Here is a 22797-nt window from a genome sequence, read left to right as displayed (position 1 = left end):
TAATTCTGTCCATACTGAAGCTGTTGTTACTGGGGGAATGATAACTCACTGTCCCTCAGTTTAACATATTTTTGCCTGTCTAGACCAATTGCTGCTTTTGTTCACATAGACATTTAAAAAAGCATGCTTTAATTATCTTTGTTTCTTACTGTTATGAAGAAATATTGTTTCAGGTTGAATTTTAATGTTTGACATCCAATATTATTACTATTTCATTGGAATTATTTGTTTTCAATAGCATTATTGTCATTATACCTGCCTGATGTGAAATGAAGTGTACATTGATAATATTTTGTTTTACATTAAAAGACATGCAGAGAACTTGTTGCAGCAAGACAATGGAATAAAAATTCCACCCAAAGGATGGAAATGTGAAAAATGTGACTTGACCTCTAACCTTTGGCTGAATCTTACTGATGGCAGTATTCTGTGTGGGAGAAAGTTCTTTGATGGCAGTGGTGGAAACAATCATGCTGTGGAACATTATGATCAGGTCAAACACCCATTGGCTGTGAAATTAGGAACCATAACAGCAGAGGGAGCAGGTAGGTTCTGTTGTAAACAAATCATTATAATCACAATCATAAACATGATGGACAGATCATGCATTAATCGTGAAACTTTGAAGGATATTTTGTTGATATCATATAGAACATAGGAGTAAATAATTATTGTCATAAGTCTATAAAAGACAACCAATTCTGATTAGATGATTCATTTTTTAAATGAAGGGGGTCAAGTACACTGTACTGTAATTTTTATGGTTTTAAAAGTGAGATGATTTGTTTCAAAAGTCACAAAAAAGAAACACAAGTTATTATGTAAGTTTAAGACAAAATGTAGCTCTTAATATGGAATTTTATAATTTTGTGACAGGTTTAAAGTACCAAAATCTATTTTGAAGATAATTAATCAAAGTTTAATGTTCAAAGCTAAGAAAGATGGACATTTTTGCATATGAATTCATGTACCCTCAATATTATTTTGTTTCCAAATCATATTGATTTTTCAAATTACATGCCGAAAAATTAAACTTAATTGACACTTTTTTTTAAGCAATTTTCAAAGTGCACTGAAACTATTGCAGGATTTTCTGTATCCAAAGTATGCATTTACCAGAATAATGAAATAAAATCATGTTATTTGTATTGTTCAGTTGCTGTCTTATTGGTGTATACCCTGTATCATCTTTATTTTTTCTGTGTTCAAAAATAAAGTAAAACCGTATATTCACTTTATGCACCTTAATATTGCTCAGTATATCTTTATTTTTGCAGATAAATATGTTTTAATGTCTATTATTAGATGTATATTCCTATGAAGAAGATGACATGGTATTGGACCCTTATCTTGATAAACACTTGACACATTTTGGAATTAATATGAGAGCTTTGGAAAAGGTATATAATCAATAGGGCATCTCTACTTAATGATAGAAAGTTAATGTAAGGATAAATCTGTTAAATGATTGACATTTAAGATACTGTTACTCTTTCTTACACAGTTTAAAAGACATGCAAAAAAGTAGAGAGTATTTAGAAAAAAAATGATTTCAGATTTTCAACGAGTTAGACATTAAAATAACAAAATTCCACATAGAACATTTTCTTTATGTGTGTGTGTATATATATATATATACAGTGCTTCGGTATAAAGAACTGATCAGTAATCATAATATATTTTAGTTTGTATTTTTGTTATACGACCGCAAAAAAATTTTGTGGTCGTATATTGGTATGACGTTGGCGTCGTCGTCGTCGTCGTCCGGCGTCGTCGTCCGAATACATATTGGTTTTCGCACTCTAACTTTAGTTTAAGTGAATGGATCTTTTTGAAATTTGACCATAAGGTTAAATACCACAAAAGGAAGGTTGGGATTGATTTTGGGGGTTATGGTACCAACAGTTAAGGAATTAGGGGCCAAAAAGGGGCCAAAAATGAGCATTTTCTAGTTTCCAGACAATAACTGTGGAACAGTGTATGGATCTCTCTGAAATTATACTACAAGTTTCCATACCACAAAGGGATGGTTAGAATTTGCTTTGGGGGGTTATGGCTCAAACCGTTTAGGAATTAGGGGCAAAAAAGGGGGAAAAACAAGGTTGTCCTGGTTAATGGACAAATACTTTAGTACAAAACATAATTTAAAGCAGTGTAAGGGAGATAAATCAAATACATCATTGAAATTATCTCCCTTACACTGCTTTTAAATTATGTATAAAGTAATGGTTAATGAACAATAAAGATAATCTAAAACAGTGTAAGGGAGGTAATCCAAATACAACGTTTTGGTTACTTCCCTTACACTGCTTTTAAATTATGTTTAAAGAAATGCATATTTATAAAGGAAGACCAGTAAAAATATCTGCAAATGTTTTCATCTTTTTTTTTTACAAAAAAATCCATATGAAAGATTTGACACTATACTTTTATTAATTCTATTATAAAATAGATTAAGTTAGCACTATGGTAAATTTAAATGGGTAATTATGGTTGCCAACTCCATTGGAAATTTGAATTGAGATTATGACCATATCTTGAGGAAAAGAATTTTTTTGGGGGAAAAAGGGGGGGGGGGATAAAAAGAAATTGTGGGGGGCCAATTTTTTCTCATTTCAGATTTCAGAAATTAAAAAGAATTATTCTTCAAATATTATTTTTTTTTCAAATTTCAAATATTGAAAAATTTCAAGAAGTAATCTTTAATTGCACAGTATGGCGCATTAGATTTGTAAAATCTTTGATCACATTTATTTATTTGTTATGCCGAATCTAACAGTGTATTTAGATTTTTAATTTTGGGTCCAGTTTTCAAATTGGTCTACATTAATGTCCAAAGGGTCCAAAATTAAACTTTGTTTGATTTTAGCAAAAATTGAATATATGAGGTTCTTTGATATGCTGAATCTAAACATGTATTTAGATTTTTGATTTTTGGCCCAGTTTTCAAGTTGGTCCAAATTGGGGTCCAAAATTAAACTTTGTTTGATTTCAACAAAAATTGAATATATGGGGTTCTTTGATATGCTGAATCTAACCATGTATTTAGATTTTTTATTTGTGGACCCCAATATCTAATTGGTTCATATTGAGGTCAAAAGGGTCCAAAATTAAACTTTGTTTGATTTCATCTAAAATTGAATTATTGGGGTTCTTTGATATTCCAAATCTAACTGTGTATTTAGGTTTTTAATTTTGGGTCCTGTTTTTTAAATTGGTCTACATTGAGGTCCAAAGGGTTCAAAATTAAACTTAGTTTGATTTTGACAAAAATTGAATTCTTGGGGTTCTTTGATTTGCTGAATCTAAACATGTGTTTAGATTTTTGATTATGGGCCCAGTTTTCAAGTTGGTCCAAGATAGGGTCCAGTATTTAAACTTTGTTTGATTTCAACAAAAATTGAATATATGGGGTTCTTTGATATGCTGAATCTAAACATGTATTTAGATTTTTGATTATGGGCCCAGTTTTCAAGTTGGTCCAAATTGGGGTCCAAAATTAAACTTTGTTTGATTTCAACAAAAATTGAATATATGAGGTTCTTTGATATGCTGAATCTAACCATGTATTTAGATTTTTTATTTGTAGGCCCCGCTATCAAATTGGTTCATATTGAGGTCAAAAGGGTCCAAAATTAAACTTTGTTTGATTTCATCGAAAATTGAATTATTGGGGTTCCTTGATATGCCAAATCTAACCGTGTTTTTAGATTTTTAATTTGGGTCCCGTTTTTTAAATTGGTCTTCATTGAGGTCCAAAGGGTCCAAAATTAAACTTAGTTTGATTTTAACAAAAATTGAATTCTTGGGGTTCTTTGATATGCTGAATCTAAACATGTGTTTAGATTTTTGATTATGGGCCAAGTTTTCAAGTTGGTCCAAGTTGGGGTCCAAAATTAAACTTTTTTTGATTTCAACAAAAATTGAATATATGGGGTTCTTTGATATGCTGAATCTAACCATGAATTTAGATTTTTTATTTGTGGGCCCCGCTATCAAATTGGTTCATATTGAGGTCAAAAGGGTCCAAAATTAAACTTTGTTTGATTTCATCAAAAATTGAATTATTGGGGTTCTTTGATATTCCAAATCTAACCGTGTATTTAGATTTTTAATTTTAAGTCCCGTTTTTTAAATTGGTCTACATTAAGGTCCAAAGGGTCCAAAATTAAACTTAGTTTGATTTTAGCAAAAATTGAATTCTTGGGGTTCTTTGATATGCTGAATCTAAACATGTGTTTAGATTTTTGATTATGGGCCCAGTTTTCAAGTTTGTCCAAGTTGGGGTCCAAAATTAAACTTTGTTTGATTTTAACAAAAATTGAATATATGGGGTTCTTTGATATGCTGAATCTAACCATGTATTTTGATTTTGGACATTGGACCATAATAGGTAAATTAAAAAAATTCAAGTTCTTAGACCACTTTCTTTCTGTGTCAGAAACCTATGCTGTGTCAAATATTTAATAACAATCCAAATTCAGAGCTGTATCAAGCTTGAATGTTGTGTCCATACTTGCCCCAACTGTTCAGGGTTCGACCTCTGCGGTCGTATCAAGCTGCGCCCCAGCGAAGCATTTTATTTAACTTGTAGCTGAATTGGTATATAATTCAGCTTTCTGTCTGTCTTAAAGGTATCTATTATTCAAATCTTTTGAAAAATATATAAAAAGACCTTTTTTATGGAAATTTGATGTAATAGAAAAACTTGATGTTGTTCTGTAAAGAGGTTGATACTTGTGACCCTATAATGACGCAATGTTGCAAAACTGTTTTTGATTTTTTTTTATACGCCCTTTTACGGGACGTATTATGGTAAACCGTTGTCCGTCTGTCTGTCCATAGTCAACACTTCGGGCAATAACTAAAAAGCACTTCACCAGTTTCCATTAAACTTTGGTGAATTGTTTATATCTATTGATGTAAGCTCCCTTTCAATTTCATAAATTTTAGATTCTACGTTTCCGAGGTTATGGGATTTTATTTTAAAGAAAATTGGGTGATTTTCCAGTTTTCTGACTGTAACTCAAAAATGCTTTGAACAATTTTCATGAAAATTTGTTGAATTGTTTATATATATTGACATAAATATCCCTTTTGATTTTTAAAAAATTCTAATTTTACGTTTTGGAGTATTGGGACTTTATTTATAAAAAATGGGGGATTTTCCAGTATTCAGACAATAATTCAAAAACACCTTGAGCAGTTTTCATGAAAATTTGGTGGCTTGTTTATATCTATTGAAATAAGCTCCCTTTTGATTTTTTTTATAAATTTCTGATATGACATTGCAGAGTTTTGGAACTTTATTCATTGAAAAAATCAACAAAAACTGTCCATTTTTACACTTTGGACGTGCCAAATCAATCATGTTTTGTGCCAATGGGTACAACTGTGTGTGCATGTTGTGTTTTTTTTTTAGGGGGGGGGTCTATTTTAGCAACATTTCTTGTTGATCATATATAAATTCATTTAACTCTTTCAGCACTATGACCCGGTTTACCGGGAAATCCATTTTACTTCCGTAAACACTATAGCCCGCTATACCGGGCTGGGCATGCTACTTTTTTTAATCCGAGATTTCCATTGGTCAGTCGTTGGGAAAACCCCTCTAAAGTAACATACTAGCGTCATATACATTCATTCCAGACTCCAGTTTCTCTGGCTTTTTCCGTACTTTTAATGGAAAATAAAGTAAATATTGGTCAATTATTCATGTTGAACATTTTTTGAAATTTTGTACACAAAATGGCAGATAGCGATAGAGAAAACAAACTGTCAGGAGACAAAATTATTGATGATGTCGGCCATTTTGACTTGATAAATGTTAATCAAGCTGACAGAAATGACTTAGAAAGGCAATGGAGAAATATAGTAGGGGACAGTGATGAAGAAGATGACTTTGAGGGGTTTGGGCCCAGTTAGAAATTTTGACACTTCAGCATCTGCCCTGAACTATTTCAATGTTTTTATACTGAAGAAGTCTTCACTTCCATCGTCAATTTTACTTATTTGAATGCCACCCGAAAATCATACATGAAAGTTTACACATTTACCTGTGCTAACGAAGTAAAAATACCTTGTCAATTGAGACAATATCACATTTTTTTTTTTTAATAGTCATAAACTATTAAATCAATATAAATTCAAACAAAATAAAAGTGATGTCATAGTTAAAACACCAGTTTATCAAAATTACCTGATTTACCCGTATTTTTACCTGTATGTCACCATAAGTCACAATAAGACAAACAGGTACAGCAAGTACAAAGTATGCCGATTATTTTGATACTTCATATGATGGAATTGGACGACTGAGTACAAATATACATCAGTTTAAAAGTACCTACCCTAAATAAATGAAAATTCTCAAAGTTACTTAGTGTTGAAGGGTATAATACATTGAAAGTTATGTAGTGTTGAAAGAGTTAAAGCATAAAGACGAGCTAAAAGAGTGATGGGCATATCATGCACTCATGGTGCAGCTCTTTATTAATTCTGTGCATTTTTTCTTGTTCTAGATTCTAACTTTCTAAGATATCAAATTTATGCAAACTAACATTTTCAGGATTTTCTTTTAGTAAATTACAAAATTAGCAAAAATGATTAACCCGTAAAAATTTTCCCATTTAATGTATTCTATATAAAATATTTGTTGCAGACTGAAAAGACAATGGTAGAACTAGATATTGACTTGAATCAACAATATGGTGAATGGAATGTGATACAGGAAGCTGGCAGCAAGTTAACTCCCCTGTATGGACCTGGTTATACTGGTATGAGAAACCTGGGTAACAGTTGTTATATGAATTCTGTCATGCAGGTTGTCTTTACTATACCAGATTTTCAAAAAAGGTGAGAATACTAGAAGGTTTGCATTGGTAAATCGAACAAAGGATTTTATTCACTAGTCACAAATTTTCATTTTGGCTTAATTTGATTGATAAAAGTCATAATTATACTGCTTTAGTTCAGTCATTGTTATCTATTAAAATGATTTTTGAGGTATGTGATGTTTTATATTTTGATTATATTGTGGAAATTTTACTTTCTGAGGGTAAGGCTTTCAATACTGGGGATAACTTCTGCTACAAAATGCCAGTAACGTCGTTGATTCTAAAGTAAACAGCAGTCAGTGAAAATAGATGTTACATAATAGTTATAGATTCTTATTCAAAATTGACCAGGTTGATTGATGACATGTAGTTTGCTTAATGTCCAGTAGGAAATGCTTCAAGCAAATTTTAAAAAACCTAGGGCTGTTCCAAATTTAAACGCATGGGGGGATGTGAGGCCCTTTTTTCAGACCCAAACCACCCATTATATACATTTTTCATTTTATAATTCTTACAAAATTCTGAAGATAATGCAGCCACCCACAATTTATTAATTTGAGTGCCTTCTAGCCCTTTTAACCCCCCATGTGTTTTAATCTGGAACAGCCCTTATTTACTCATCTTTAATTTGCTTGAAGTATTTGCTACTGGACATTAAGCAAATAGCATGCAATTAATCTTATATAAACAGAACAGAATGTATTGTATTGATCAGAATTTGTCTTAATTCTTTATAGCTACTGTAAATTCAAAAATTATTGCGAGGTTTTTATTAATGCGAATAATGCGACTAGGTTAGTATCGCAATAATAAGAACTCGCATTCTGATATCTTATACATATATCTGTATGCAGATTTTCCTGACATCGCAATAATTAATCTCGCATTTTTGTCCATTCTTCAAAAATCACAATAATAAATGCACGCAATAATTTCTGACTTTACAGTATTCATTTAAGGCTAACCTGATACTCAGTTATTTTGATCTTCTTTATAGTTTTCAGATTTTCAAGCCAAGCGGATTTAAAACTTAGTTATCTATATTTTTGATTTCATATTTTACAGATATTCGGACAAAGCAGAAGATATATTCAGTTCAGCACCTGAGGATCCGTCCACTGACTTTAATGTACAAATGTAAGTAAATCATATTCGGTAACTCACCAAATTATTCTATGCAAAGCAGAATGAATGATCAAAATGAAATGTAATAAAAATTCTGGGAAAAAGAGTTTTTTGTATGTCTTTATTTAAGTTTTTAAGTCTTTTTCACATTTTATTTAATTGAATAGGATATCACCTTATTTAAGGTTGATCTAGTAACTATCATAATGATTGATATAAATAAAAGTTTATATGGAGTAAGATTTGAAGACAATAGTCAAGCAATTAGCCAAGTATTTACTAACTCTTTTTGCATATCATGGTGATTTAAATGAATTTATCTTGATGACTGTTTAATATTGCAATATCTCCCACATAAGCTTTCATGATTACATTTCTGTTAAAAGATACTGTGGATTCATTATTATTTGTGGGATTCCAATTTTAATGGATTTCATGGGTGCAGAAGAACCATAGTTTAAATGTTCAACAAAGTTCAAATTTTCAATAAGCCTTTAAATGCAGACTTTAGCAGAACCATGAAATCAAATATCTGCTTAAATACACAAATTTTCTGAATCCATGAAAATTGTTACCCACAATAATTAATGAATCCACTTTATCATGTTTATGCACAAAGGAGTTCACTAAAGGAGCTGGTTCACTAACTCATAAATTTGGCCCTTAAAATCTAAAAATTTTGAACTCTAATAAAGTTAGAAAATTTGAAGAAAACATATATGTTAAAATGTCCAATTCTTTCAGTAAAAAAATATTACCACCAATTGCGTCATAACTGATGTATTTGTGAAGTCATAAATGTATATAAATTTTTTTTAAACCTGAGTTTTTGCATAATTTGGCAAAATTTATGACAGTTTTCTTGAAAATTAACATTAAAATTAAATTTTGCTGAAATATATATTCTTTATATACCATATTCTTTACTTTTCACTCAAAATTTTAATAGGCGAGGGGTGGTGCCACAAATGAAATCATGAAAATGGGTCCCAAAAGGTGAAACATTTCTTAGACATTTGGACTCAAATGGAATCTTTTCTTATTTCAGACTATTAATATATTTATAAATATGAAGCAGAAATACAATAACTTTTATTATACTTTCAAAACTAGTACATCTAGCAATACATACACATAGGATTTACTCAGACAATTGAATTTAAAAAAGGGCCATTTTTCAGAGTTACTGACTCTTTTTGGGCTAAAATTTTTATGATAATAAAGGTTTCTGTTCAGGGAGTACAAAGGTCAATTATCTGCAAGTTCTTTATATTACCAGGTATCAGATTTTCAAATTTTTCATAATTTCATCTACAAATATTGCAGTAAAACATTGTTTTATGACAAACTACATCTTTTTAATTATGATTTAGGGCAAAGCTTGGTAGAGGACTGCTATCAGGGAATTACTCCAAATCTCCAACAGAAAGTGCAGATGAAAAAGGGCTGGTATGTGAAATACATTAAATATTTTTCATAAATTGTAAAAAATTTAAGTCAAAGTTTGTTCATGTTACTTTAAAACAATTGAATAGAATACTGGTCATTGAGCATCATAAAATACCACTTCCATTGTATTATTTCCATTCTCCCATACTACAGACAATAATTACCTAAGGGGGAAATACTGTTATGCCGTTTCTTAGTTTCTAGAAAGTATCTAAATTTGAATTCCATTATACAAGTTTTGAACATACAAATGACATACAAAAAGTACAATAACTAAAAAATGGAAGATTTTGAACAAACCCCATTTATCAATTGCAACTACATCACAATTGTTGTATCCAGGAAATTCCCAGTTTCCTATAAAAGAATCTTTTTAGTCCCCTACCGACGAAGTCGAAGGGGACTTTAGGTTTGCACTCCGTCTGTCTGTCTGTCCTTCTGTCTGTCCATCTGTCAGTCCGGCAAATCAGTTTTCCAGACTTTTTTTCTTCATGCTTGAAGATATTGATTTGATATTAGGTGTATTGTTTTATCAGTACCAGTTACAGGTCAATTTCAATTTTCACAATTTTAGCCTTTCTCCTTGTTCAGTTAAAGCCCTTTCCCTAGAATTAAATTTTTGACAAAATACTTATTAATTACTAGATTTCTGTTCAAAGGGAAATAACTCATTCTTTAAAAGATATTTTTATTAATGATAAATGACATTTTGGATTTGTTCCCTGTTCTTTGGTAAATTGTTTGAAGAATTGAGTGGTAGGTTTGTTTGTTATTAATTCTGTATATACTAATTTTCTGAATGCTATATATTAAAAAAAATTTTGGATGAAGTGAACTCTTTTATTTAGATAATAATCTATTTTTGATAAAGGATATATTTCATATAAGAAATAATTCATGGAAGCTATAGATTTGTTGGTAATTTACACATGGCCTCGGCCATGATATCAAAATTTATCCTGAGTGTTAGCGAGGGATAAAATTAACCAATATCATCGCCCAGGCCATGTGTAAATTCACTGAAATAATCAGGTTTCCACACTTTTTTTTTTGTCATTCATGAAGATATTGATTTGATAATTAGTATATAGTTTTATCATGACAAGTTACAGATCAAGTTTGAATTTTTGTTCCGGTCTGATGATTTTGTGACGAGTTATGGTCATTGGACATAAAAAATTCACTTAAATAATCAGTTTTCAACAGTTTTTTTCGTCATGATTGAAGATATTGACTTGATATTTTATGTAGTCAAATACACCTGCATGACAAGTTATAGATCAAGTTAGAATTTCGTTCCATAACAATGAATTTTTAACCGGTAGGGGACTATGTATTGCCGTGCAATACTCTCAGAATGCTTGTTGTATTTAAAACATATCACTTATGTTTAAGAAATAGTCAAATTGTCAATTTCTTTCAATTTTATGAATGGAAGTGTGTAATGAAAAGACAATTTATAAAAATAGCCTAAAATTACATATAATTTTAAAAACATATATAGAAGAATTTCAGTATTTTTTGTTTAGTTTGATGAATATAACAGCTCTTGTCCTTTTATAAATTTAACTAGATACTAAAGGATTTTATATTTTGCAGCCACCCAATGGAATCCGTCCACAGATGTTCAAACATTTGATAGGTAAAGGACATCCAGAATTTTCAACAAAGAGACAACAAGATGCCCAGGAATATTTTCTTCACTTAGTAAACTTACTAGAGGTAATATTGTTACTTCTCCATTTTTGGTAAAATGTCAGTTAACATATATTATGATGCATTAGATACTGAGTTAATTTTTTTCTCTCTCAATGTCTGAACTCTTTTTCTTGGTTTTATGTAAAATTTCATATACATGTTGTATCTTCAAAAAGTGAAATTTCATTACTTGCAATAATGGAAAAAGTAGGTTCTTATAAACTTTGACCTCTAGGTCTTCTTTTAATATGAATTATAACTTGTATCAAGTCATTTCATCAACATGATCAAATAGCAGAACAAAACTTTCTTTCTATTTTCTGACATCATCACTATAAATAAAATATGTCTTTCTGAAGGAGACATACAGAAGTAATAGAGGGGCACTACTTTATATTAACAATGTTTTGTTATTTAACAAAATTATTTTATATTTCAGAGAAATACAAGAGGGACAGATAACCCAGCCGATTGTTTTAAATTCAATGTAGAAGACAGAGTGGAGTGTTTACAAAGTAAAAAAGTCAAATATACTAACCGTGATGATTTCATGTTATCACTGCCCATACCAATGGAAGCTGCCACAAATAAGGGTAAATGTTTACATACATATGTGTCCATACTAATAAAATATATCAACCAAAATGTCTAATAGGCTCCATGTCAAGGGAATCTGCCCGTAATAAAAAGAAATAGCATTTCTCAAATTATTTACACAACAACAATAACAGGTATGAGTTTATTCTTCAAACTCAAGTGGAAACGGCTACAAATACTGGTGTATATATAGCATTGCTTATACCAGGGAAACCCTCAAAAACTGGCGAACAGCCCTACCAATGTCAATTGAAACCAACCAGAGTGAAGGTAAATAGCACTGCCATAATCACTTATGCTACGGCAATTACAGGTTTTTGTTAGATCTGAAAATTCACATGAAACTGACACCAATGACAGCAGCAACAAATACTGGTTTAACACCCTACCAGTATCAGCTGCCACAAATACTGGTTTAATACCCTACCAGTATCAGCTGTCACAAATACTGGTTTAATACCCTACCAGTATCAGCTGCCACAAATACTGGTTTAACTCCCTACCAGTATCAGCTGCCACAAATACTGGTTTAACGCCCTACCAGTATCAGCTGCCACAAATACTGGTTTAACTCCCTACCAGTATCAGCTGCCACAAATACTGGTTTAATGCCCTACCAGTATCAGCTGCCACAAATACTGGTTTAACTCCCTACCAGTATCAGCTGCCACAAATACTGGTTTAACGCCCTACCAGTATCAGCTGCCACAAATACTGGTTAAATGCCCTACTGGTATCAGCTGCCACAAATACTGGTTTAACTCCCTACCAGTATCAGCTGCCACAAATACTGGTTTAACTCCCTACCAGTATCAGCTGCCACAAATACTGGTTTAATGCCCTACCAGTATCAGCTGCCACAAATACTGGTTTAACTCCCTACCAGTATCAGCTGCCACAAAACTGGTTTAACGCCCTACCAGTATCAGCTGCCACAAATACTGGTTTAACTCCCTACCAGTATCAGCTGCCACAAATACTGGTTTAACTCCCTACCAGTATCAGCAGCCACAAATACTGGTTTAAATCCCTACCAGTATCAGCTGCCACAAATACTGGTTTAACTCCCTACCAGTATCAGCTGCCACAAATACTGGTTTAACGCCCTACCAGTATCAGCTGCCACAAACACTGGTTTAACTCCCTACCAGTATCAGCAGCCACAAATACTGGTTTAACTCCCTACCAGTATCAGCTGCCACAAATACTGGTTTAACTCCCTACCAGTATCAGCAGCCACAAATACTGGTTTAACTCCCTACCAGTGTCAGCTGCCACAAATACTGGTTTAACTCCCTACCAGTATCAGCTGCCACAAATACAGATGAATACACTGACAAGTAACAGTGAAGGCTGCTACAAATTACTAGAGCATTACAGAAAAATGTATTTGTGTTCAAAGGTCCATCGTTTCACACCATACTGTGATATGATAGTTGTTGAGTTAGAATGATCTTTCATGGTGATCAATATAATTAGAGATTTACAAACTGGAAAAATATATATATAAATAAAATCTAAGATATATCGTGGAACATTATAAAAAGACTAATTCTTCTTGAATATAAGCTTAAGCCTCTTAGTGATATTTATTTGGTGTGTATGTTTTAGATGAAGTTGCTGCATATGAAGCTAGGAAAGCTGCAGCTGAATCACAAGGAAAAAAATTGTAAGTTAAGCTGTCTAGAGATCTCTTTGATTATAAATGCATTTTCATATACTGTAAATTTAGAAATTTCTGGGTGCATTTATAATTGAACAATGAACAAAAATGGGAGGCAAATTATTGCAATTTCAGACAATGCTGCATTATACAAACAATGCTATCAAAATTTAAAATGCGACACCTATCCGGTCACAATAATAAAAACATCACAAATATTTCTTAATTAACAGCTACATATAGAGCATATTAAGTTCAAATTACAAAACTTCATTACAAAGTTTAACAATGAAAAACCCCAGGAGTGACATCATTTTCATAGAAGGGAAATAACCCATCTCTCTTTAAATGGAGTACATATTAATATTTTTTAAAGATTGATATTGATGCTAATATCTGGTAATAATTCTCATTAGATGATTTTTGTTGATGATAAAATAATTAAAATTCAGAGATAATTTAAACAATAAGATTGAATAACAAACAAAACACCAAACTTTCCTTATAACTTCCATTTGAGCTCAGAAATGTTTTCTTCAACCACAGATGTTGAATATTGCAATTTTGTAGTATTCATAAATTTCAAATTACAAATTTAAGATGTTTTTGTACTGCATAAGTCAAAAGAACAAAACAAATTTAATATCCAATTCACTTTCAGAGATCCAAAAGACCTAGTTCGTCCCAGAATTCCTTTGGTTTCCTGTTTAGAATGTTTTGCTGCATCTGAAACTATAGAAGATTTTTACAGTTCAGCAATAAAAGGAAAATCTGTAGCAAGCAAGTAAGTAACATTATATGGCAGTAAGAATTTAAACTTGATACTATTTTGATTCATTTATTTATTTTAGCATGAATCCATTTTGTAAATTGGGATTGATAAAATTTTCATGTATAGGTTTTGACAAATTCTGTATACTAGCTCAAAGAAAATTAAACTTTGTTAAAAACTAAAATGTGTGGTTCACAGAAACCCATAAAATCCACAAAAAATAATGCTCCATGAATAATAAAAAATTTTTAGTAAAATAATATTTTCTGGTTTACCTAATCTTTTTTCACCTGAATATCATTACAATGTAAATATAAATACAAAGATATACAAATACAAAAAGATGAGATAAATCAAAAGGAAAAAAAATTGATCCCTGATTTCTTATTATTCATGCAGACACATTAAACCTGCTCTTCATACCATTTTATAATAAACAATAAGGCTTGTAATCAGGCTTTAGTATTTTAATATTTTTATTTCAGGAGATATAGATTTTCTACCTTCCCAGACTTTTTAATGGTACAGTTAAAGAAATTTACAATTGGAGATGATTGGGTCCCTAGAAAACTAGGTATGTATTGTTTGTTAAAAATAATATGAACGTTCATCACAAAAATAAGAAAACAAAAAACAACATTGTAATTTCTAAAAAAATAGTTCATCTGTTGGACTATAAGTCCCTGAGGGTATCATCAGCTCAGTAGTCAATACTTTGGTACTGACATGATTTATAACAAACTTTTTAAATTGTCTGTTTATAAATTTAAAAATTATGAAGATACTATGGCTTCATCATACTCCAGTAAAGTAGACCTTGGATAGATTTGGCTATTATTTTTTGGTCCTTTTTGGTCATATAGCTCTTCAACTGTTTTGGTTAATATACATCCTTGACTTTCAAATATTTGGCTTTGAGTGTTCCTGATGAATGTTAATCCAGAGAAGTGCATCGGACGCATGATATTTATAAAGTGGTGTTTTCATATTTTTTTTTACATATCAGAACTATAGTAACGTTAATTTTTTTCCCCAAATAACTGCTGTAATAAAAAAAAGTTTTAGATCAATAACATTTAACTATTTTAGACTTAATTATTTGTCTGAAATGTAGTACATCTGGTGGAAATAAAACACACATTGTAAAATGATAATGTGTGTGAAGCATAATTTATTTACACACAAATATTTACAGAAAAGGGAGATGATTAGTGTTCTTGTTAGATTTTTTTTTATTTTAAGTTTTATTTCAACACAGAGATAAGAGTACACACTACATTTCTAATTATACTCCCTGTGTTCAATTATCTTTAAAATCTGAGATAATATAATGTGGGAATGTTTTGGGAGAATATATTGAGTTTCTGATAGCTCCTTTCTAACTTGAATCCTTAATCTGATAATATGAAAACATTAAATATATGGAAAGAATTTGAAATAAATTTGATTTTCATTACAGATGTTTCAGTAGATGTTCCAGATGACCTTGACCTTACACCTTTACGTGGGTTAGGAAAACAACCTGGCGAGGAAGAATTACCCAGTGAACAACAGACACAAGGTTTGAATGAAATTTATTCAGTTGTTCTTTTTGTTTTACGCCTTCATTCCACTTGCATATTTTGTTCTTTTGAATATTTGTAACACAGACTGTTGTCATTTACATTTTAACTAGAAACTGATTGTTGTCTTTCTTATAAACTAGATAAATTTCTTTTTTAAAGTAGGATTGTTGTTTTAAGAAAAGAAACAAATTGAATTTGTCAGTCGACTTCTTATAGGAGTTTTGCCCTTAAATAAAGATTTTTACCTATTTTCTGCATTTTTGGCCAAAATTCTTAGTAAATAAGGAAAAAACTATTAACAGCAAAATTATAAGCAAAACAAGATCTACAATAGTCGTCATAACTGAAATTGTCAGTTGACTCCATATGGGAACTATTGCCCTTGAATGACAATTTTTACCCTTTTTTATGTTTTAGGAAAAAAGTATAATAAATAGAAACTGTTAACAGCATAAATGCAAGACAAGATCTACAAATAGGTTAAGGATGTTTCCTACTCTGTTTCAAAATAACAAGCTTTTTAAAAGACTGTTATAAATTGATAGTATATAAATAAACTAAAAAAGCAGAAAAAAATGAAGGGTCTGTGTGCTTGTTTTCGAAATATAAGCCATTGAAAATTTGGCGGGAAATAATTCTCTCTGGATTTTTCATCCACTTGACATTGGTGCCTTTTTTCTTTCAAAAACGATGAAAAAATAACAAGGATTTTATAAGATTTTCAAAGATGACATTTTAAACTATATGTAATCAAATTATGGAAAGAAAAGTAGGGGTTAGTGGGCAAAATTCTTTAATGGCACTACATCGATAAAACCAGAGGTTTCCGAATATCTGGCAAAAATTCAGAAACAAGAGGAGCGAACATCCTTAACAAAGCTGAAATTGTCAGTCCACTTCATAATGTAATTTTTGCCTCTGAATCATGATTTTTTTCCTTCAATTTTTTGTGTTCTAGGCAAAAACTATCAAATAGAGAGAAACTAAACAGATAAAATGTTCAGCAACAAAAAGTCACCAAAAAAGGGATTTTAGTGGTGAATTATATATTTCTAGCCAATAATGTTGGAGAGTGGCGAAAGTTGAAGATGCACAACTTCAGGTTATTTGAGAAAAGAAAAAAGAAAAATATGAAAAAAATTTAGGTAATCTTTTTCATAAGACTTCTTTATTTTCAGAAGTGCGAATTGATGAGGCAACAGTACAACAATTAGCTGATATGGGTTTCAACGTAGAAGGTTGTAAAAAAGCTGTGTATAATACTAACAACAGTGGTGTAGAATCTGCCATGAACTGGGTGATGGAACACATGGAAGATCATGGTCAGTACATTATCATGATAGTCTTGTCTGCTATGAAAGTCATAGAAGTGAGACATAAAAAAGTGGTGGAAGATACCAAGGGGACATACAAAACTGATAAGTTGAAGAGAAACTGAAAATTGAAAATGCAACTAGATAAAAAGACATAAGTATACTAAGCACAATATACAAAACTGAAGACTGAGTAACATGAACCTCACCAAAAACAAGGGGTGATCTCAGGTGCTGGAGAAAGGTAAACAGATCCTGCTCCACATGTGGCACTCATCTTGTAAGATGCTGTTTCAGTTGTTGGCACCATTGGCAGTGTCAACAATTTTATATCTTATGAATAGGTTATACAGAGTCAAGACATATCTCTGTGTAAACAGTTTATTTCTGTGCTTTATGTACCACTCCAAAGTACAGCTATTCATCATTAAGCCTGATTAATTTTGTTTGTCTGATAAGTCTGTGTATCTCGTTTACATAACATTAGATGAACAGACTAGTGAAATTATACAGGCCAGCATTAAAAATAGTTTAAAAATCCCAGTATGGATAATAAGTTAGGAGGGTAGAGCTCCAGTCAGAATTGCACTGGAAATGAAATAGAATTGACATATATTGCTTGAAAGTTTTAATAGACTACAGTAAATAGTTGGCCTTAGATATACATATTTAATTATTATATTTTCAGATTTCTCCACACCATTCAGGTTACCAGGACAACAGAACAAGAAACAAGACTCGTTTACACCAAATGAAGAGTCATTGGTGATGATAATGTCTATGGGGTTCAGTAGAGAACAAGCAATCAAAGCTTTGAAAGCTACAGTTAGTTCCATTTTTTGACATCACTTACTATCATCTTGATCATATTTTAAAAATAAGATATGATTGCTCATACTTAGGGTAGATCCATTTAAACATACATGGTATATAAGGAAGGCACTTTCAAACTGGGATAACCACCTATAGAAGCAAGTTCAGAATTTCATTACATTTTCATTGTACTTGTCATCCACCCATAATTAAGAAATCAAAGTGCCTTCCCTGGGTTCCATGTATGTTTTTATAGAACTACCCTGAAGTAAAAAACGATTAATGATCAGGATTTGATAAGACATTGTTATGTCTAGATTAGCACAGATCTTACTGTTCGACTTGAAATAGAATAATTTTCCTTTTTTGTTATTTGTAACTTATAAGCATCATGTTGCTATGTTTTTGTCTTCTACCTCGCCATGGAATGGTGTGATATACTATTGTCCAAAATATATCTGTCCATCAGCATTGTAAGATCTATTTACAAATTTATAAGTCAGTAAAACTCATTTTTTTTTACAATGTGAATTTTATTTCTTTGTTTGTGTGTTAAAAATGAATTTGTAAGTTTTAAACTTTGGTAAAAAAAATGGTGCCTCTTAAATTTAATCTAGAAATAGGCCAGTGCTCATTTATAGCTCCAGCATAATTGAAAATACTGTGTTCATCACCTTTGAAGCACTTTACAAAGAGCTATGCCAGAAATAAAAGGGATTGGAAGGCACTTTATTTTGGACCAACCACCCATACAATTTTGAAAAGGTCAATATGTATATTATTTGTGAAAGCTGTTCTCAACTCCATTAACCATCTTTTATTTTATGATATCAATAACAGTACCAATTTTACTGCACATTTTCGACAATTGATGTCTCTTCAGTGATGCTGGAGGCCAAGAGATGTGAAAATCCAAAACCAAAAGAAAAGCCAAACCCTGACACCAATCAGAGCTATGCATGAGTGAGATACAGTCCCTAATTGAAAATTATTTCAAAATCTTTTTTTAACAGTAAATTTTAATAAAGACTGTTCCAGATTTAAACACATGGGGGATGAGAGGCTTTTTTTTAACCATAATATAAAATTTATATTTTACCTATTCTAACAAAATTCTGAAAAAAATGCAACCCTTCTTAATTTATTAATTTGAGTGCCTCCCATCCCCCATGTGTTTAAATCGGGAACTGTCCCATAACAATATCCATATGTCATGCCAGTTTAAAGTGTTCAAGATATTATGTAAACTTATGTGAAATTAGGCATGTAGTATGTAGAACTGATATTGTAAAGTTGATTATATTATGTTTTTGTTTTAGGATGGAAATGTAGAGAGAGCGGTTGATTGGATATTTAGTCATGCTGATCAGCTGGATACCATGGAAACTGAGGAATCAACACCACAACAAACTCCTGAATCTAGGGATGGAAATGGAAGTAAGTTCATCTGAGTTTCTAATACTTGTCCTGTCTTCAATAAGAACCCATTTTACTTATATATATACCTGTTGACACATTGCCTTTACTCCAATTATTTTTTTTTTAATTTCCCCTTTAAACAGAAGCCTTTAAATATTTTACAGTACTTTTTTGATACAAATTCTTCTTGGATATGGTAGAGCAGTAATAATTCACCATTACAATCATCTTCTAGGTACAATTAGTCCAAACATTTGAGTCACTATGACCTATTTTTGAGAGACCAAATCCACTCATATGTTTTCCAATATTTTGTAGTATACAATACTTTTTTCAGACTTACCTATTTATTTCATTGTAAACAGTTTTGGAAAATTTAAGTTAATTTTAAAAGTTAAACTTGTGAAAAAATCAAGAGTAATAGAATAACTTGTTGATCTCTAACATGAAGGCAGCATAAATGAATGATTGGTCTAGGCAGTTGGTAGACATTTACCTGTATAGATAAATTAAGCTTATCCAAACTAAATAGTATTCATATGGTCATCTGACTTAAAAAGTGCCTTTTATCAATTGTAATATAATAATGTGGTAGAATTTGTGCCTTGAAGATCTATAGGTCACCACTAATAAATCTAATAAAGGAATATGTTTAACATCCTTGACCACCAATACAGAACTTGCACTGACAATAAAATTGACCACTAAAGAATAAAACAAACAAATGAAAATTGATATTTATTTTATTTTTCTGACAAAGCTGTTTTAGAAAATTGATATTTATTTTATTTTTCTAACAAACCTGTTTTAGACTAACCAAATTTATATTAATAACACTGTGAAGTAGTTTATCATTCTAATGTAGTCATTTTATTTTTCTATCACTGCAATATTTATCTATTTTTAGAATATAAGCTGGTTGCCTTCATCAGCCATATGGGAACATCATCGCTAGTCGGCCATTATGTGTGTCATATTATAAAAAATGGACGCTGGGTGATATTTAATGACGAGAAAGTAGCTGTGTCAGAACATCCTCCCAAAGATCTGGCTTATTTATATCTATATCAACGAGTTTAAGAAAACATTGATCAGAAAATCCATTGATTAGTGCTTTATTGAAATGATTGTCAAAAACATTGTCATTGTGCAACAGATGTTTTATGTATGCAAAATAAAATTTTGCAATTAGAGAAAACGTTACAGCATAAGTAGTCTTTTCATGAAGCAAAGCTGAACTAGCACAACTAAAATTCTATTTACAATTCATCCACTTAAGGTAGATGGAGGGTCTGAATTAAAAACAATAGCACTTTTAAATACTTTGCCAATTTAGTTTTTTTCTTGCTTGCAGGTGGTGCAAAATTGTTACAATTTGTAAACATTATACATTGGAAAACCAATTTTGTGTGCAAAGAAAGAAAACTAAATGATAGAATTTGAAAATTAAATAAACAAAATTAGCTCTTATAATGTACTTTCAGAAAAATAGAAATAAAAATTGGGCTCACAGGACTTGTTTTCTTGCTTCAAAACAATATAGGTAAAATTTCTGTACATTCCTTTTTAAAGTTAAATATCTGTTTTATCTCCCTTTACATGGCAAAATTGAAAAAAAATTGATTCAAACAAAAAATGTTAATTTTTTAATGAAAACAGTTGAAATAATGAGATATAACACAAAATTTTCTTTATAAGACAAAACTTCTAAATACATAAATTGCATTACTGTTTCAAAATTTGCATATTTCATAAGATCTAAACTGATGATGTTTTGCTAGTATGCCATCCAAGATGGCAAAAGACACATGATGTAATAGTTGTACAGAGAATTATTGATTGAATGTTACTGCAAATTCTTTGACATATAACAGATTGATCCATATAAAAATAAGGCGAAGTAGTGTTTTCCAATGATACAACTATTCACAAAGACCAAAGCAAAAAGTTGTGAACAGTTACCGGTCATTAACAATCAGTAAAACCCATACCATGTAGAAATATATATAAGGTTTCAGGAAGATGAAATTGAAATAATTAGCTATGTTCACCTACAAAAATACACTTATTGATGATGATACACATGCTTGAACACCTGGGATAACCTCCAACAGGCACAAAGTCAATATTTGATTATAAATTAATGAGAACATAAAAAAACTTTGGACTAATTAAACAACCAACAATAAAAAAAGAATGAAATGAACCTCTGTTACACCAGATACTTAAATAACTGGATTCATTATTTTCTTGGTACCAAATTGTATGGATTGGAGAAAAGGTATATTCATGGTTTTTGAAGGATCTGCATTCAATATAAAACTAAGGAGATGTGGTATGATTGCCACTGAGACAACTATCCACCAGTGACCAAAGGATGAGCATGTGAACAACTTTATGTACTGCCTTCAACAATAAGCAAAGCCCGAACCATATAGTAAGCTATTTAAGGCTTTTGCATGACAACATGTAAAACATTTAAAAAAAAAACAAAATTGAGTGATATTTGTTAGAAATGAGAAACAAATATTGCAGACGGCAATTAACGACAGCATTGAATTACAGGCTCCTGACTTGGAACAGGTACATGAAGAATGTGGCTGGGTTGAGCCTGGTGTGTGCAACGTTCCTCTAACATAGGACTGTGGTGTAACAGCACAACATGACAGACTGTAAGAATAAGTTGCAAAGGGCTTTACTCATCAGATTGGCTTGTAGCACATAAACAAAAACTTGTAAAAACACAAACAACACAATGAACCCATGTAAGAGTACTCATTGTTAGTGAAAGCTTGTTCAAAACTAATCAAGGCAAAATAATAAACCATGCTTTCCCAGACTAAAAAAACCTATAGGAAATTTGTATGTATTAAAAACTTGAATTTGCCTTTGCTCCCAAAATCTATTTATTTTATATTCAATATCTTGCATGCAGTTTAGACCAACATGCTAATAATTTTGCAGAAAATTGTTTAATAAGTAAGTATGTATGAATTGGACAATCACTGGAAATCCTTAGAAAAGAGAAAAAGGATTAAATTTGAAAATGATATTGATAGAATAATGAAAAGCACAATATGTATACAACATAATTCTGATTTTTCTATTTTCACTTAAGTACAAGTGCACTGCAATTCAAGATTTATGTTTTATGTTTAATTTAACGGCTTGTTCTGTGTTGTACCAAAGTAAGAATTATTCAAGTACAACCTTGACATCAAGTTTCTTCTACATGTTCCAGTGCACTTACAAGTATAGATCTGAAAAAGACAAAAAGTTCAGTATTTACGGATGGCTTAAATGTGTCATGTCGCACATCATGGGGATATGGTAATAGTATCTTACTGTCTGTCCCTCTGCCCAAAACTCTTTGTGAATGCAACTTCCCTGAGATTGCAAGAAAACTCATTTTTGATAGGATTGTTGCCATCGTGTGCAGTTAGCTATATTGTACTGCCCTTTTGATTCGACAAACTTTAGGAGAGTTATGGGACTTTAACCATTTTTTTCAGTACTGTAACACGCTTTGTGAATGCAACTCCTCTGA

At 31.2% G+C, this 22797-nt stretch overlaps 1 protein-coding gene and 1 long non-coding RNA gene across 2 annotated transcripts in view; both read left to right on the top strand.

Annotated features, from left to right (window-relative positions):
• The window catches only part of LOC127719560 (ubiquitin carboxyl-terminal hydrolase 5-like), a 33223-nt gene extending 12461 nt beyond the window's left edge, over nt 1-20762 (top strand). The window contains exons 7-21 of the mRNA XM_052225778.1: nt 310-545; nt 1306-1400; nt 6662-6855; nt 7902-7973; nt 9335-9410; nt 11010-11132; nt 11548-11701; nt 13317-13374; nt 14030-14152; nt 14626-14714; nt 15600-15701; nt 16884-17027; nt 17707-17843; nt 19151-19268; nt 20158-20762. Of these exons, the coding sequence (XP_052081738.1) occupies nt 310-545; nt 1306-1400; nt 6662-6855; nt 7902-7973; nt 9335-9410; nt 11010-11132; nt 11548-11701; nt 13317-13374; nt 14030-14152; nt 14626-14714; nt 15600-15701; nt 16884-17027; nt 17707-17843; nt 19151-19268; nt 20158-20330 (1894 nt within the window). The 3' untranslated portion in view covers nt 20331-20762. The remainder of the gene's footprint in view (nt 1-309; nt 546-1305; nt 1401-6661; nt 6856-7901; nt 7974-9334; nt 9411-11009; nt 11133-11547; nt 11702-13316; nt 13375-14029; nt 14153-14625; nt 14715-15599; nt 15702-16883; nt 17028-17706; nt 17844-19150; nt 19269-20157) is intronic.
• LOC127719577 (uncharacterized) lies at nt 1694-4311 on the top strand. The gene is made up of 2 exons (XR_007990381.1): nt 1694-3618; nt 4016-4311. It is a non-coding gene; the product is annotated as an uncharacterized LOC127719577 (long non-coding RNA).
• Nucleotides 20763-22797: the final 2035 nt, after the last annotated feature.

This window comes from Mytilus californianus, unplaced genomic scaffold (assembly GCF_021869535.1).
Source record: "Mytilus californianus isolate M0D057914Y unplaced genomic scaffold, xbMytCali1.0.p SCAF_11, whole genome shotgun sequence".
Taxonomy (NCBI): domain Eukaryota; kingdom Metazoa; phylum Mollusca; class Bivalvia; order Mytilida; family Mytilidae; genus Mytilus; species Mytilus californianus.
The sequence above is the reverse complement of the archived record's forward strand: the minus strand, read 5'-3'. Positions and strand labels throughout refer to the sequence as shown.